This window comes from Nyctibius grandis, chromosome 6 (assembly GCF_013368605.1).
Source record: "Nyctibius grandis isolate bNycGra1 chromosome 6, bNycGra1.pri, whole genome shotgun sequence".
Taxonomy (NCBI): domain Eukaryota; kingdom Metazoa; phylum Chordata; class Aves; order Nyctibiiformes; family Nyctibiidae; genus Nyctibius; species Nyctibius grandis.
Window position 1 is genome coordinate 12,553,188 of NC_090663.1, and position 19,118 is coordinate 12,572,305.

Genomic DNA, 19,118 nt, shown 5'->3' on the forward strand with positions numbered 1-19,118 from the left:
CCTTGCACTACTTTTTTAAAAAAGACTACTTTTTTAGGAATAAAAAGATTTTTTTAATATTATTCTACCAGCTGAACATACAAGTTGATGAAGCCAGTTCTGTTCTCAACGGGAGTTGTGTACACCTGGGGGAAAAGCTGGTTGTAATTACTCTGTCAGTTCTGCAAAATTAACTCTCTTTGTAGCTTAGATTTTTAAAAGGTTTCCTTTGCCACTCAAACCAACACATTTCTTCTGTGGTGTGTTTTTTTTTTTATTTGCTTCATTTGCAAATAGAAAGGGTTTGCTTGCCTTATAAATCAATCCAATGGTCATTTTTCAAGTCTTGATCAACAGAGAAAAACATCAGGATTTGTTCAGTCAGGCGAAACAAACACTTAAAACATGGCAATGTTTTTAACCAACGGCAAATGCAAAAGCAACCTGTTATTCAAATTACAGGTTGTCTATTTGTTTTTATGTGGCTATGTGGGGAGACAGGCAAAAGGAGGAAAATAAACCCAGCTCAAACTCTAAGTAACTATTTACTAGCAATAAAACCAAAGGTCCACAGACAGACTCACCATAAGAAATCAGAGTTCACACATTCACAAACTTTGGATGTGAGAGCTGATGTGAAACTTCTCCCTTTAATGCACCATGATGAAATCTTCCTCTTCCGAAAGCTCCTCTGCTGGCCCATGATGCAACGATCACCCTGAATATCAAAGCACTGGACTTATTGCACACCGTAACCTACACCACACAGATGTGACCTTATGTTGTCATGAGAAAGGCTGGTCTTGCTGCCAAGACTATAAACTTGTATCAACTCTTTCATATTCAAACGTATAAGTATACAAAGCTCTCACAGTAACTGCTGTCCACTAATGGGCCATTACAGAGTTGTGACATACACTATATTTCAGGGCACAAATTCAAAGATGTACATGAAAATTTCAAGTGCAATTTAACCCATGTTTCATGTGTGCACAATCCAGGCACAACCCTACAATTGGCCATTTACAAATTCAGTGTGGATGTAGATGGCTGAAGTTCTATCTAAATCACTGTGTCTCGTGTCGGCAATCAACACGAAGCACGAACCATGTGCACACAGGTAGAATTAAGACTATCTGAACACACTCCACTGGTAACTGGGCAGCTGCAAGTACTCTGTCAAAGTAATTTTAGTAGTTTCTAATTCCTGAAAGACATTTCAATGCCAATATCTCAAGATACTGGTACTATTTAGGCTCAGACCTGCATAACATTCCTAGTAAATACACAGCTTTTCCAAACAAGAGGTATAAAATTAGGCACAAGAACTAGCAAATGAGAGCTGACGAGTTGGAATAACACAGAGTAGTATCCAAAAAAAACCCCAACCCTGCAGAGAGCAAGAGAACAAATGTACTGGAAGAAGCACAAACATAACAATCAGAATTATTATGAATAAATATTACATATTCCTTTTAATGTAAAAAACCCTCACATTGGTCTCTTTAATCAATACATTGTATAGAGAATGTAGCTTCCCAAAATTGGATTTGGCCAGAGAACCAGGATTAGCACAGTCTTAATGCATTACTGCAGAAATGGTATTGCCCAAAACAACTGGACTTCATTACATGATCGGTCCACTGAGATCCTAAATTACTTCTGGAACGGGCTTTACTTATGGCAATTTATATATTAGTACTGTATGTGGTCAGAAAGTTGGCAGAACATATGACTGTGTGTTGAAATTGCCTCAATCAATATTACACACTTTAGCTTATGCTATATGCTTCACGATCCAGCAGGACCACCTATTATTATGGCAGACCACCAGATACAATTTTGCCTTTCCCAGGACAGAGATCACACAACCAAAGGGAACACAAAAACCTCCTCCATTTTAAACTATTCTAAAATCAGCAAATACCAACATAAGAACAAAGCTGGGGATGTAGCATCCAAATTCTATTTGAAAACATTTTCCTAGCACACAGTTCTACATGAATCTGAAAGCTATGGAAAAGTTGCGGCAGTTAACATAAGACTGTGAATACCTGTAGATTTGTGAGCTCCCAAGATTCATAGTCATCATCAGTGCACTCTCTGGGGAAGGATGGTCTGAAGTCCACCTTCACCAGTTCCCAGTCTGAACGGTAGCTAATATGTCCAAAGACTCTAAACAAAAAGATCAAAAGTAAAATCTTACTGAAAGAAATACCATACATCTGAGATTCAAATTGTCAGTTCTGTCTTTTCCTTTCCATGGTCATGGTTGCCTACTAAAAGGTCCCTGGTTGATTTTTCTTACACTTTTATTCCTCTTCATATACAACGTGTCTAGTTAGAAAACATTTGCCAATTGTCTATGGAACTCTCAAATGAAAAAATATAGCTCATAGATTAGAGATTTTTTCCCTCAGCAAAATATCCAGAAATTTATAAGGAACTATACTACCTTTTCTAATGTGGAACCCAATATTTTTGTCTATTATCTTGTTATATGAAACATTTTTTGACAGGGAGCTCAGATCAGGGAGCAGAACCCAGGATCACTGGGTTCAGTTTCCAGCTCTGTCACAGAATCACAGAGAATGTTAGAGATTGGAAGGGACCTCAAAAGATCATCTGTCACTCATTCTTTATGATTATGGTGAAACTTCTTCAGTTGTTTGTGTGGGTTTTTTTCTTAACTTCTACAGGTTTCAGATGGCAATTTCCTATTGTTCAAACTCACAGCAGTATCATGAAACAGTACTAATTTCCAGGGAATACACTGAATCTATACATTGTGCTGAAGAACTCTGTCTCCTCCTCATTTCAGATAGTCCAACGTGTAACAAAAACAGCCACAAAATGCAAATTTCTTTTTGAAAAAAAAAATGGAAAACTCACTGCTTTAAAAACTAAGCTGCACTTTCAAAACTGCCAACATTTTCAAAGTCAGAATATTTATTTCCAAAACAAAATGTTTTTGCTGACATCCAGCAACAAATTAGAAAGGATAAAGACTCTCTTTGGGTAAAATTCAAATGTATTTGTGGTTTGTATCAGGCTTATGTGGCTTACTTGCCAAAGAATTTAAGGTTGATTCTGAAGCCAACAATTTCTGTGCAGTTCATGCTACACAGAGTTCATATTCCAAGCTTTAGCAGCGTTCTTCAAACTAATTCATTCCTTTTGTTTTGCCCTCAGTTTTGTCCAAATCCAGACACAGCAGGAATGGTACAGTTTTGCTAAAAGCATTCTGCTGTGCAGTCATTTCTCTTGTCCTGAATACCAGGTTCAAAGTGGAACTAGGGTAGACCAGAAGTGAGGGAACAGTGGATCCTCTGCAGCACAGAGGCAACATTACCACACTAAGCCTGCTCCCTGGTAGGTGGATGTAGAGCTCTGAAGTCTACCAAAGAGGCTGAAAAATAGTTGCAGAGACTAAAGATGTACAGTGATTTCCCCCTTTCCTTTCTGGTGTCTTTGCTTCTCAGCCATAGGACAGAGATGTAGGTATCTATAGATTAGTGCCCATACTGCCCACATTATAATGACCAAACAATCCATGCGCACAGTAAACTTCACCATCAGAAGTGCACTTAATTAATCAGAAACACGTGCATTTAGTTTGTATGTCTTACCCTTTTCTTAGTAAGGCACTGAGATTAAAGGACTTGGATCATCTAACTTTCTTTCCTTTCCAATCTACCCATAGCTCAGAAGTAGAAACAATACACAAAGACTAAAAAACGTGGCTCGGTCCACTGGCTGTATGTGCACATAGGTGTGTGGTCCCACTTCTCTCAGCAGGAAGACTGTCTTGCATCGAGACCTACAGGTTTGGTTCCTTTTTCTGGTTTAGCTGGATCCTGAGAGCTGCTGTCACCATATAATCTTATTCACTTGTAGTTACATATGCAATAAAGTGACTACTTAGGTGATCTCATGCTTTTTCCACAATGCCTGCTTCAATATGACTGGCTTTGCTGACAGGCATGAAGTGTCTTTTGCATGCTAAATACCTGTACTTTTTTTTTTTACATCTCTTTTTCTCCATACAAGGTACTAACGCATAAGGCAGATTTCACCATGTGCTTATGCAGCTATCTACCTCAGCGAATGCTTCTTTAGACACCACAAAACTTTACAAATTGGTTACTTTTATTTTATTAACTAATTTACCAACAAATACATTCAAGTGCAAGGAGCCAAGTCCTGTCAAAGCTTCACTCCTGCCTCAAGAAAAGTATTTGCTACAGAACAAATGAATTTTTCTTCATTCTTGTTAGCTATCTCAGGCAGATTATTCAGGAAAGGAGAAAAAAGGAGATAGTTGTTTGAGTTCAATGCAGAACAGAATACCGAAATTCTCCTGAAAGTATAAAACAAAATATCTGAACTATTAATAATCATCTTTGAGACCTCACAGAGGATGAGGGTGATTCCACATGACTATAGAAAGGGAAACATTTTGCCTATATACATATATACACATATATATACACACAAACATATATCTATGTGCGTATATATAACCATGTATATAAACCAATAAAACAGAGCCCAGGGAGTTACAGTATTAATTTTGATATTCACAAAGATACCAAACAAATTATTAAGCTATCCACTTATAAGCACCTTGGAGATAATTAAAACGATAACAAACAGCCACCACGGATTTGTCAAAACCAAATCATGTCAAACTAATGTAATTTCCTTCTTTTACAGGGTAACTGGCTTAGTGGATAAAGAAAAGGAGAAAATGTAGCATATTTTGACCTTTGTTAAAACTGTTACACTATTCTAACTGACATTGTCTCAACGTAAAAAAAACATAATGAGGAATGGGAGTACATATCCAATTAGAAAAATCCATTTGCAAAAAGTAGCTATCAAACAGGGAAATATTTTGAGATACGTATTGCAAAGATATGATGGGTCCTTAGTAAATATTTTCATTAACACCCATGTGGTCAAATAACAAACACACACAAAATTTCGCAGATAACACAGAAGAAAGAGGGCAGACACTGACTGATGGAAGGAACAGTCAGAAATCAACATGATGAAATACTCCAGAACCAACTGCAAAAAGTAATCCTAGAAAAAAAACACCACAAAGGCACAAAAGCAAAATGGAGAATAACTTTCAAATATCGAAGAAAAGTCTTGGCGAATTCTAGGGAATTAAAACAAGAATGCAATGTTGCTGCAAAAGAAAGACTAATTCTAGGTTGTATTCAGAACTGGAAAAGAGAAACATGGAGGTAATTATTTTGATAAACTTGGCACTGGTGGAGCCTCTGGAAGAATCTGGTGTCTAATTTTGGATGTTAAATGCATATTTACATCCCCACTAAAAATTAATTTGATGAGGGGCAAGGATGACTCATAAGCTGCTCAGAAAATGTATCCAGTGAAGAAAGACTGAAAGAATTGTTTTTTTCTCTGGAAAAGATAAAGCTGGGAAGTACAACAAAATGTCTTCAGAGCCTTCTTATAGATTGAAGAGTTGTCTTCAAAGAGATCTGGAGGAAGGGAAAAAAAGAGGAAGGACAAGGATCAACAAACTTAAAAAATACAGCTGCACAATTCTCTGATTCCTCCCCCTCAGCACTGGTGAGGCCACACCTGGAGTGCTGTATCCCGTTCTGGACTCCTCAGTACAAGAGAGACATGGACAGACTGAAGGGAGTCCAACAAAAGGCCATGAAGATAATGAAGGGATGGGAGCATTTCTCCTGTGCGGAAAGGCTGAGAGACCTGGGACTGTTCAGCCTGGAGAAGAGAAGGCTCAGGGGATCTTATAAGTGTATATAAATAACTGAAGGGTATTTATAGTGCAAAGAAGATGGAGCCAGTCTGTTTTCAGTGGTGCCCAGTTACAGAACCAGAGGCAATGGGCACAAACTGAAACATGGGAGGTTTCTTCTAAACGTCAGGAAACACTTTTTTTACCGTGAGGGTGACCGAGCACTGGCACAGGTTGCCCAGAGAGGTTGTGGGGTCTCCATCCTTGGCAATACTCAAAAGCCATCTGGACAAGGTCCTGGGTGACTGGCTCTAGATAGCCCTGCTTGAGCAGGGGGTTGGACCCAATGACATCCAGAGGTCCCTTCCAACCTCAAACATAATGTGATTCTGTAATGGTAATGGTACAAGCTATTGCGGTTGCTTATTCTCTCTCACTGGAGTGAGAAATTAGCAAAACATCAGGATTAGAGCTAGAGAAGATAAACTTTTGAGATATTTCCCAGTCCCACATCATATAATTTTATAAAAATTGTAGAAATTATTCTAGAAATTATGCAAATTCTGCTAGAAGAATACAGAAGCTACATGCAAACTATATGTTTATACAACAAAGGCATTGCTTCAATGGGCAACCTACAAGCCTCTCCTCTGTGGATTTTTAGCAAAAGACAGAAATAATGTTTCTGCCTGTCGGTCCCTCCTCTTGCAAAAAATAACTCATTTCCATTATGGCAGTTCTGATTCTACAGACTGAAAACCATGTTCTGACAGAGCACAGTAACCGCACCGCTGATCCCACCATCCTCTGGTTTAAGTAAAATTCCTGAGATTCATGCAAGTGTCTCAGCACAGCCACAATACCCATGAAAAATGCAGCCATACAGCTTTCGAATTCCTGGGGCAAATTTCCTAAGGAATCCAGCACCTTACATGCACCCAGCTTAGCAAACTGTTTGAAAACATGACCTCATGATTATTAATGCTGTTGCTGCAATAATAGTTGTTGCCCCGTTGGGGACAGGGTTTTGTAGACACATCAAAAGAGCCCACTTAAATGTATTGCCAAAAATCACTAGAATAAAAAAAGAAGTATTTTTCCAAAGTAAGAAAAAAAGGAGTGTATTAAGTAGGATTCAATGGATTAGACAAAAATATGAGCTACAATAAAGCAATTCATAACAGCAATCACAATCTAATTGCTCAGGTGCAAAATATATATGTCCAATAAAATCATATGAATGGAAAAAACTGGAACGGTGCAGCAAGTGTAAATGATGATTAGAAGTTAAACATCAAGATGATAGTAATTCATAAGCTACTAAAACCTTCTTCTTGATTAATTATATTTCATTAGAAAGCCATCAAATCAATTCTGTTGAAACTATGAAAGATGATACTCTGATAAATAATTTTTGAAAGAAATTTCAATTACCTTGGAAATTCATTTACATTTATTTGCAAGAATTCGGGATCCATAATTTTAACTTCAGTGTTTCAGTTGCCATAACAACTTTGTACATTTGTTCCTAGTTCATTTATGAGCACATCATTTTTTAATTTGATTGCATCATTTGATAGCTAAGACAGTTTAATGCAGTTTTTAAGCTAACTCATTTAAACTATTTGCTGGAGGATTGCTGGTTATTTCTGTTCCTGATAAGGCTCATAATCAGGGGGAGCTAATTTAACAGAAATTATATGCAATGATAATCTCTGCCAGTAAATTCGTGATCCTATTCAATAGAAAAGAGCATCTATTCAATAGATGTTCCCTAGTTCAGATGAACGGTAACAGCTGTGTTGCTTGCTGTCAGTGTCACTTGCAAACCACCTGACTGAAGCTACGATGGTGCTTATGCTGGAGACTCCCAAAGACTTACCAGGTAAACATTCATCTTTTGTGGCTTCATTCAGGAGAAATGAGCCTGATTTTGACAACACATTGCTCATCTCAGATGTCACAGACTTCTTTTTACAACCACTACACTTGCATTCCTCTTCAGCCTTTCTGCTGTGTTCTTCAGGACTTTCTTCATAGGATTTCACAGTATTAAAACATTCTTTGGACTTTAGCTATAGAGTCCCATATCATGGATCTAATGCTATATAAATTAAGACACGCCTTGAGCAATTTTGTGTAGTATTATGGTGGTTTACCTTTGAGTTGTTAGCCATATTGTCTCCAGACAAAGAAAATGGCTTTGAGCAGCCTGATGGCTGACATACTCATCAGATATTCAGAGCAGCATAGCTGAACCTGCAACAGTTTTGCTTTACTGATGAATATCTGACAACACGCAAAGACCTCAGAGTAGGGGAAGTGATCCCACTGTACTACCCCACCAAGGTCATGAAGACAGCACATGTGGAATTTATTCGGTTGTTTGACATAGCAACTTAAATAGTCCAAGTTTTGCAGTTGTACTGAAGACTAGTGATGACAACTGCATGATGCATAGCTACTTTTGTTTGAAATCAGATGCCTCTCTCATTCTAGACACGCTGCTTTAATTGTCCAAGTGCTGTGCTGGCTTTTGCTCTCCTCTACATGACTTTGTCATCAACCATGATGTTTGAAACAGCATGCTGCCAAGGTAGCAGAATTTGTCTGCACGGTCCTGTACTGCCCTGTTGACACACTCTGCTAGCTTGGCATGCCAGCTGGGGGTGGAACAGGGCCTCTAGTACTTTGGGAAAACCTTCAAATGTATAAAACTACTGACAATAACACCTAGGGTTTGAACCAGAGTTAGTTGAGGACCCCACATACAGGTGATGTGGGCAATCTCAGTGGCTCTATCTTGAATAACGTGTCTAATTTCTTCCAGACAGCACCTAAGCAAAGATGCCAAACGTGCAAAAAGGCAGATACCTGAAATTCTTTGTGGATGTAAACCTCGAAATCCAACAGTGAGCAAGTGATAAAGCTGGCAAAGGAAACCAGAGTCTCAGAGATGCTAGTTAGTTATTCTAAAAACTTTCAGTCTGTTTCTTCGAAAGTATTCGTTTAAATGTAAGCAGTCACAGAGCTATACTAAAAAGTGGTATTTAGAACTTGTTCCCTATATAAGGCTTCCTTTCCTGTAGTAAATCATATTAGTAGCCATCACAATTGTCAGTGAACTTACTGTACTGTTAAAATATTTTTTAACTGTCACACCTCCCTTATTTTTATAACACAATTGCAATTTCAGATTGAATACTTAATCCACCTTACAGTTCACTAGATATCAGAGGCCATTTACATTAAAACAGCAGCAACTTTCTCAGCTGCCTTTTGCCTAAAAGGAATAGTGTGTTAGAAGTTTCTTGTCAATTTATTTATGACGAGTCCTTTGCTTCACTTAGACCTTTACTACAAAAGACGACAATATAACTGAAAAAGCAAATAAATGTGACAACCTGATTTTTGTTTTGCCTGTTGTAGTTCACATTATTACAGTGCCTTTGAACATACAGCAAGACACATGACCTCCCCATGCCAAAATCTGTAAAGAAATGACCAAGTTGAGAGAGTAAAGTGATCAGCCTTTATCTCTAGTGTAACCACTTCCAACAGGTAGCATTGTCCTTAACTCACAGAAGCAGTAACATTATTAAGGAAATATTTTCAAGGGGATATGGGTTGGAAGAGCAGGTTAGCCATGACTATGTCTACAGTGCTATTTAAAGCCTACCATTTTCAAAAAGAAAATGACAGCTGAATCATTATAGACATGCTTTCCTTCTAACAGTTGTCTTCGCTTCCTTTACACCATTGTAAAATCAACAAAAACTAGATAAGTCAAAGGGTCCATACTAGTAAAGTGGATGAAAGTAATGTAAGATTCAAGCTGCAGCCTGTTATATATCAAGATTATAATTCCACATATTTTTCTAATTCCCCAGAAGAACGTAACAGAGGTCACATTTTCAGTGGCCTTCCTAAATTACAACTACAGAAATGATGAATGCTTCCATGTGCAAAAGTAGACACCTGCCTACACAAAGCAACAGCAGATAAACAGTGCTCGTGTACACAACAGCTCATGTGCAAATATGCTGAGACACTTACGATTTAAGTGCCTTAAACTACAAACACATGCATATATTTCATGCACTAAAGATAAGAGTAGTTTTTCTTTTCTTTTCTTTTCTTCTTTTTTTTTTTTTTTTCCTGGTTCGGCTGCCAAAGTGAAAAATGAGGGAAGGAAACAATTTAGTTGAAATTGAACCAAAACATGTTTTTTCATTGTTTCCTGCCCACAAAAAATAACTGCCAATCATTCTTTTATGCCAAAACATGTTGGTTTCAGCTCTTTTGGGGAAAAAGAACGGAAATGAATGCTTAAGTTCTGAGAAGTGCTGGGGAGGAGCAGGATGAGCATGTTTCCATTTCATCCAGAAGCTCAGTGGCTCCATGATGTTTGTGAATTACCTCCAACATTTTTTTCCATCTATTTGGTAAATTCCTGTCCAAGAACAACCTTTTAACATGTAAGCTGTTCAGAAAAAATTGCAGATGTACTGCCTAGCCTGATGCTTTAAGTAGAAGAAAATACAAGGTGGACAGTGGACAAAATTTATTAATTTAAGGAGAAACATGATATTATAAAGGATAGATCTGCACCATTCACGCTCTCTGCTGTCATCTTACTTAAAGGTCAAATTAATTTGGGATACTTACAAAATTTTATAATTAATTCTTTAGATATTTTTTTTTTCCACTCACGTAGTTAAAAATCAGATCTCTTTTGTCACAGGTAGGAAATTCTTCATTCAGACTTCACCTGGCAAAGCCAGAGTAAATAGCTTATGGTCACCTAAATTGTAGCTCCTTTATTCTGAGACCAAAATACAGTAAAATGGAGCTCAAGGCCCCACCAAAATTTAAGTAAAATATTTGAACAATTTTATTGTTGGCCAAAGTTTCCAATGTCTATCTCATCATCACCATTTATTAGAACTAGACACTAAAATGGAACTGTCTTCCTGAAGGAGAAGTTAGAGCACCACAGCTGCAGGCATTCACTCAGAGACTTCTCATTCTCTGGCATGACTCTCAAAATGACACAAAGACTCTATCTGAATAAAAAAAGTCACGCGTCACCCTTTTTCTCTCATTCTCTCCTCCTTTAAATACAGGCAAAGCGATAAAAGATTCTTATAACACATGGATTCCTAACCTTTTAGTTTCTCTTATTGAAATATATTTCCAGGTCTTCACTTAAAATGTACTAAATACAGGCTTTAGCAAGACGCTGAAAGCACCATGTTCCCATAATTCTGAATATGTGATGAAAATTTTATGGAAAAAAAAAAAAGAAAAAAACAAAGCTTTACACACTGGACTTCTTTCGAGCAGAGGGAGAGACGGGGCAGTCCCATGGTCTTGGCTGCAAGAGCACACGTTTGCAGTGCTACTACAATGCAACTGACTTGTTCTCCTAATGTTTGTGTCCATGGAGATGCCAGCAAAAGCATTAGACTTGCCAGCAAACAAGCATCTGTACATCTGGATTAGCTAACATACAAACTAGATTGAAACAGAGCAACCAGTTTGCTTTTTCAATGCTCTTCTAGCAAGGTCATCATTCTCTTCCTGTCTTTCTGTATGTTTCCTCCATCTATTGAGAGAGAGGTATGTTCTTCATTATGCAGAGAGCAGAACAACCATTTAATAACTGAGCAATGCTTCTCAAACAAGAGATTACAACTAGCTGCAAATAAAACCTAGAATTTGCCTTTGGAAACCAGCTATTGTCTTACATAATGAGGCTTTATCTACCTTTTTTAAGGGTTGCAGTGTAAGAAAGTTAGTAGTGAAGAATTCACAACACAGAGAAGTATCTCTACCTAGTAAGATACTCAAAGACAACAGGAAAGGTAGTGTGCTGCCATGTGTGGCACAACAATGAGCCCCATAAACTACACATAATGTTGACTGTTATTGATATTGTTAAAGCTGAGGTTGACATTCCTAGCAGAACTGACAGTTGCAAAAATCCAGATGGTTCTCCCTAATATCTAACACCTGACAATATCATATCCACCTTGTTTTTATTAAGTTTAAATTAGACTGTTTTCTTGCTTCCATTATCACCTAGGAATCCAACAGGAATGCAACAACAGACTTTCAAGAGAGCAAGACACACATGCAGGAGTTCTGCAGTTCAGAGATGTCATAATGTTCCCAGCAGCATCACTGTAAGACCTCAGAAAAAAAAATCCCTCTACAAAAAAATACAATTACCCATAAGGAAGGTTTTCATTCTACCTGACATAAAGAAAAGCAGTTCCTTTATATAACCTCTTATTGGCCTTTTAAAAGGGGCCATGGTCTGCAGTACCATGATTATCATGCCTACTGGGTTTATACTGCAACCTAAATGACTTGGTTTGGGAAACACTCCCAGAAGCTGAACTGTGATTTAGAAGTCATTACATTATATGAACTACTTCCTTTGAAGAGGAACATCAATATTTTGAACACATAAAAATTCTTCCTTTTTCCACTGAGTTAGGCCATTACTCAATCCAGAGTTGTTAAGTAATTTTTCCAAAATATAATATATTGTTAACACTAGGTTTCAGTAACTTCCATTCTTAAAGAATTTAGAACAAAGCCTACTAAACCATGCATTATTTTGATGAACATATATCAATCAGTTGAGGGAATTTCTTAGCAAACCTTACTTATTCATTTAGCAATAAATGGTGGATTTGAGCTCTTCATTTAGAAATTTATTTTTACACAGAATAAGTTACCTAAACTTTATGAATACTTTATTGCTTATCTCTCCTAAAAACTCTTAACTAGGTCTATTTAGAAACTGATTTTTACACAGAATGAATTTCCTAAAATTTTTGAATACTTTACTGCTTAAAACTCTTAAAAATCTTAACTAGGTCTACCGCAGAGCACAATGGAATAAAATATATTTTCCTTGGCATTTGAGTGTACATATTTTGAATACCGCAGGGGATTTGGATGAATGATTTAGATTAACGTTGACTGGCAGATGACAACTCAGTTTATGAAAACTTTTGACAAGTCAACATTTGTTTTTTCTCTGTTTTGGAGAAAACACAAAACTTTCCGAAATGAAGACTTGAGGCAGCCAGGTTCATATTCCCCTGTTTCTTCAGTAAATCTTTCCAGACCACTTCATTTTGGATAAGTTAGGTTAGAACAGGAATTCAACTGGAACTCCCTTATGAGTCAGGTCAACATCCCAGTCACCATGCCAGAGAATGAGAAGTCTCTCTTACACAGAGTGTTACCAGGTCGCTTAATGTCTTTCCCAGATAATATTTTTGTGGATTTTTTTTTTTTTTAATAAAAATTAAAAACCTTGAAGGAAATCCCTAAGCTGGCTTCAGTGCAACCAGGATTTTACCCTACAGTAACAGCTGCTTTCTGTACAAGAAAAATATTATTTGACTCTTTTGTGAGTTTATTCTAGAGGTGTTAAACAAAACATTCTCTATTCCACAATTTTGCTGGACACTTTTTCAGTTACTACCTTCCCACTTCAGAATTATGTTATCTCTGCTAATTTATGCAGATTTTGACATTGGACTCTTTACTCAAAGTCCTTACTCAAACAAACTCCCTACCAAAGGAAAAAAATGCAATTCCTGTACAAGTAAAAAATGTCAGACTAGGTCCTTAGTAATGGATTTGGGGATTCTTTAGGGTGAAAGACACTGTTAATTTATTCCCATTACCATACATAAGTTCATCTTACCATGTTCTACTCTGAAGAAAAACACTTTTTACCTAATAAAACGGAAAACATGGCATAGTTGATTTTTTTTTTTTCCCAGGGAGTGTGTATCAGTGGATGACATTTCTCAAAAGCAGCAAATCACTGTAGATTAAGTCATGCCCAGCAACTCTGTACAAGTGTGAAGTTTTGAGAGAAAATTACCTAAGCCAGACAGAACGACAAAAGGTCTTGATGTAAAGTCAGAGAGAGCACCACTGGGCAGGCAACATTACCCTGAAGGTAAAATCCAACCAAAAGCAGTGGCAGAGACAAGGAAGCTGATATAACGACAACAAAGGGAACAGATACTGTATGTTTATTCTTCCATTATCTTTAGAGCCTGGTAGGAAGGCTGCAAGTCCTTTCAGGGCCAGTCTGTGACAGTAAGTGTTTGATGTCCTCCATGTTCAGTAGAACTAGCTGCAAAGTAAGATCCTACAAGCCTGGCACTGAGATGCTGGAGTCAGACTCTTGTTCTGCCCTTATAAACATAAAAATCATACAATGCTTTTTTGTCAGTCTGGGCTTGTGTACCAAATCTAGCTACAGTTTCATATATTTCTGATGGATGGTTTCAAAAAGGTATCATTTTACATGAGTTCTTTAGCCTATTCAGCCAGATATTTAAGTACATCTTCACAAAATCACTTTTTAATGATACTTAATAACAAAAAACAACACAGAGCATATAGTCATCACACACCTTTTTATCTGCCAGTAAGTACAGTGTAGGATAAGCTTTTGATCCCTCTACTTCCACTGAAATCAATGGAAATCCTTGGAAATCAATGGAAATCACACACCTTTTTATCTGCCAGTAAGTACAGTGGAAGATAAGCTTTTGATCCCTCCTCCTTCCACTGAAATCAACGGAAATCCTTCATTCAGAAGCTTAAGTATCTCCACATGGCATATATAAGAACACAAAAACAAACTATGCTTGAGAGAAGGGGAAGATGGTGGAGTAATACTGTTGTTCTCAGGTCATATATGTATAACAGAGGATAAATGGGATAGTGGAGAAAGAAAGAACTAACAGCTCAAATTCACTCCTGCGCAGTGCAGCGTTATGAGCTTTGTGCAATGCTTTTAAGTACATTGGGTAGGATTTTTGGTTTGCTGAGGATCCTTTACACAACTCCACACTGGGCTATTTATTTTTCCACTGAGGAAAATGCTACTGGTACATGTCAAAGGCAGCTCTATTTGTAACTCCTAGGAGAAAAATCTTGTCATAAACACACTGAGCTCCAATATAAAGGATCACATGGGCTGTTCTGATAGGAGCACATGTTAACAACCTGCACATCTCTGAGTGCATTCCCCTTTCCTGCTGCAGTCAGCATGTGCCTTTCCCCCTAACTGGACCAGTGTTTTTTATGCTCAGACACCTCTAAAATACTAGCACTTATCCCAGAGATGGAGCAAAACCTGCAGCTCAGATCCAGATGCCCCTGGCCCTTTGGAAAAAGACAGATAAACATGAGTCTGAGTTGCAGTATTTGGTTATTTTTAACTCTGTTCACAGCATCTGCCTCAATCACTGCACAGATGTAAAATGTGTATTTGTTAGCAGTGTTTGGTTACACAAAGTACTGCAATGCTGGTTACTAGGACAACAACATAATTGTTTACACCATGAGGACAATTTTCACAAGAAGACAGGCTATTTAACATTTTTGAAATCTGCCTAAGAATTTGTGTAAAACAGGAAAAATGCAGGAAATATTTTTTACCTATGTTTCTCAGATTTGTATTTGCAGTAACTTCACAAAATTTCATATAAATGACAGTTCATCTTTACAATCTGAAATACTGCACTCAGATAATTTCAAAGACAGGCTGCATAGTAGGGCTGTTTGGACATCAGCGTAAGAGCCTCTGTGACTGCAAGAGGCAAAAGCCACTGACCCAAGGACTGTCTCAAACATCCACAATTAAAAATACACTCAAGTGCATAAGCAGAGAGAGCCCTGAAAACAAAACAGATGAAACCAGAAACTTACGTCATGACCAGTGTCTCATCTCCAGGTTCACTAAGTAATCCATCTACAAAGACTGAAGTGCTGGTAAAATTATGTGTACTCCAAGTCTGGCCTTCATCTATGCTGAACCTGTAAAAAAGCAAAAATAGTTTTCAATTACAACTATTATTATTCAAAACAGAATTCATTCGTTAAAAAAAATATCCCCTCACTACTAAAGCCTAGGATTTACGATCATGACAATACAATACACCTGGATGGTATATCATATTAATGTGATCTTTTCCTCAGCAATGTAACCGGGGGCTCACATCTTTATTAGAAGGTGTATAATAAATTTGTCACAATGGAAATTCTCAGGCAGATAAAAAGCAAGGTCTGTCAACAAACTATCTTGCTACCTTGTATGTTCAAGAGCAAGTTAATTTACACTTCATTCTTTCTAGTAGTCCCTGAGCTAGAGACCTGTTAAGCAGAGGTCAGTGAAACATGAGAGGCAAAACAGCTAAATTGCCAGAACATGTGGGAGGTGCAGTAACTGCAGGCACCAAGAGGATGGACCTTCACAGCTGCTACCATCCCCTTAAAAATTTTCAGAAGATGCTGAAGAATCAGCAAAACATATTTCAAATACCCTCTGCACCCAAAATTTATGATTCAAGTCTCTCTTCTTGCATACCTTTCCTCTAGGTCTTTTTGGATACCAGGTTAAATGATGGCTTTCATTCTAGCTGAGTACATAGCCTTGTTTCTCTTAGGTAAAGAGTATTATGCAAAAGTGAGCCTAGTCACAAGTGATAAACAAAGATCTCTTGCTTTTTTTTATGCCAAAGATGATAATTTTGTATGCCATTACATAAGATTACTGTAGTTTGCTTCACTGCCATGCAGTTTAAAACTTTGTATTTTATAAACAAAATGCTGTACAGCAAACCTTTCCTGCCAAACAAGCTGAGAAGGACATTTGCTGCATTATCGCTACACAACAGGATCTACATTGAAGGCACAGTACAGTTAATTTGTGCATGAATTACTCAGAAGAACTGGGCTTCTTGCATACTGTGTTCCACAGCACATAAGCACACAGAAGTCCTTTCCCCGACGGCTCCCAAAGTCTACGTTATATTATTCTTGTCAGAGCAACTCAGGGCTATTCTCCAACGTCTTCATTCACTGTGGCCCTTGGAGAAGACAGAGCTTCATTACAGTATGAATGAACTATCCTGACTACCTAAGCCGCATATGCATCACAGGTTGACCATCACTGCCATGTACTGCTGGTGCAAACCCGTACCAGATAGCAATCATGCTGAACATGGCTTGTACTGTAAAGTTCCAGGACAGCCTTCTAAGCAAAAATATCTACACTGATGTAAGAAAATTTTATTATGATTAATGCATTATGCCATGGCACCTTCAGCACCATGAAGTAATCTTTAAGAAAGCATTCACCTGCATTTTGTTGACTTAATGAATGTTAAATTAAGCTGACTCCACCTGCACTTCATACATGATCAAAATGCTCATCTTAAACTCTGAACTTTGCCTGAAGTCTCAAATACACAATAGCTCTACTCTAATTGACAGTAGGATTACTTGAGTATTTTCAGAGGAATAGAGGTATCTTTGATGGCCACAATAACTCCACCATGGTCCAGGTACAAGATGTGATGCTCTTCTTCAAAGACCTACAAGTTGGACAAAAAAAGGCCAGTTGAGCAAATGTACAAAACAGCAGAAATAAAGCATATGAGAAAGCCAGGATTAAAAGACATGTTTTATGGTGTCCGCACTTCAAATTGAAAAGGACATAAAAGTCAGTTTTATTCTTATATTTCTCCCCGCTGTTGAAGAAAAGAAAGTTAAGCAGGTGAATCAGAAAATGTTCAGGTTCAAATCACAGTCAGATTAAACTGCCTGAAGTTATTTTAGCCCAAGCTTATATTTCTCACAGTATGCATTCTGCACTCCTTCCTATTATATATCACCAAGTGACCTATCACCTTACTCTGGTATTTGCCATGTTCTGTGTACCTTGCAGAATAAAACGCTTTGTGGTCTAGTTCTAAGAAAAATAGGAAAAGTATTGCTATCTGTGAGTTTGTCACATGTTCTCCAGACTCTACAGAACTTGAAATAATTGGTGCAAGCATGTTTTCTGCATTTCCAGTGTCAAGGATTTATTTAAATTCAAAATTTATGTGATTTCACACAGAGGCTGCTCTGAGTTCTGAACCAAAATACATGTAATATTGATTTAATGGTTATAAAGGATTCAAAATTTCCTAAATTATTTTCATTCCCTTTCTAGAGGTCATCAGCAGTACTAAAATAAATGAACAGGTAGAGATCTTCCCTTTTTTTACATCTGAAAGTCTGTTTTAAGACAGGTTTACTCATGTCATTAGCCTGTGAAAGTTCATTTAACATAAGAGCAGGTGATAAAGTGAAAGTTACTACACACACTTAGCAGTTAATAGACGAACACACAACCTCCTACGTGCTTTGACAAAGCAAAGGTGAAAAACATAAAGGTTAGCTTTACTTTGCTTTGTGAATGAATGTTAATGACAACACTAAATGCTTCTTTTTTTGGCAATACTAAATGCTACATTTAGAGGATTTATCAGCAAGACTGAACCGGAGGGATGATAAAGTATCTTACAGCACATTCACAATTACTTCAAAAACAGTAAGCGTTTAATTTGGGTTCAGAATTCAGTCTTCCTCTCATCTAGTAAGAGCGTATTTTACGGGAATCCTAGGGCTTCAAGTGTCTCATCAGTTTTTCAGCATTGCCAGCTTACAGGCGAAACCCTGATATGAGGCATTTACAGTCCTATCTACTTGTTCCACACAGCTGCATATTTTAGAAGAGAATTCAGTAAAGGACAGACATTAATTTTAGATGCACTTCAAAAGAATGAGATCAGCTGGAGTCAGATAAGCAAGCGGATGTTTGATCCTCCTCTAAAACTTTGTTTGAACTTTGCTTAAATCAAAATGAAGCAGCATATGCTGGGACACAAAGTCTCCAAAAGCTTCACCATCATATTGAAGATAAAGGAAGCTGGTATCTGCATCACTTTATCCAAATGAGGTTTTCCCAGAAAAGCACCATGGCAATTCCTCATGCACCATTTTAGTACCCCAGCTTTAGCATACTATAAAGCACAGAGGACATCTTTATATCATGCTCTTCTTGCACACATTTCAAATATTGAATAATCAAAATGTATGAAATTCCTTATGAAAGCAACTCTTCTTCTTCAGTATATTGAAAAGAATTAATGATTTCATGCCTGTGGAGTTCAGTACAAAAGTAAATATTTATCTCTACTTTCTAGAAACAAAACCAAGACAAACAGTTTGTAAAGGATTTAGGCAAAGGTGGTCCCAGCGTCAGAGCTGAAGTTTGAACCTAGGAAACCCAGGTATGTTGACAGGCAGCCGTGAATTCTGATATATGTCTTTCCACTAACTAAAGTCAGGTAATAAATTTATTATAATCCTTATTAGTAGCAAGCCACTACAGAACTAGATTTTTTTTTATAACCTATTTCTATGTTTTTTTCCCTTCTTCTGTAATTTTTTGGATGCATGACATGTGCTTTATAATTATAATGTCAACTTCTTTTCTCTCTCCCCCTCCCTCTGCTCT

At 37.4% G+C, this 19,118-nt stretch overlaps 1 protein-coding gene across 1 annotated transcript in view; it reads right to left on the reverse strand.

Moving 5' to 3' along the window:
- Positions 1-19,118, reverse strand: part of SORCS2 (sortilin related VPS10 domain containing receptor 2) — a 596,489-nt gene that overhangs the window by 37,910 nt on the left and 539,461 nt on the right. The window contains exons 13-16 of the mRNA XM_068403090.1: positions 17,054-17,145; positions 15,479-15,586; positions 2,034-2,154; positions 564-697 (exon numbers count right to left, since the gene is read on the reverse strand). Coding sequence (XP_068259191.1) covers positions 564-697; positions 2,034-2,154; positions 15,479-15,586; positions 17,054-17,145 — 455 coding nt within the window. The remainder of the gene's footprint in view (positions 1-563; positions 698-2,033; positions 2,155-15,478; positions 15,587-17,053; positions 17,146-19,118) is intronic.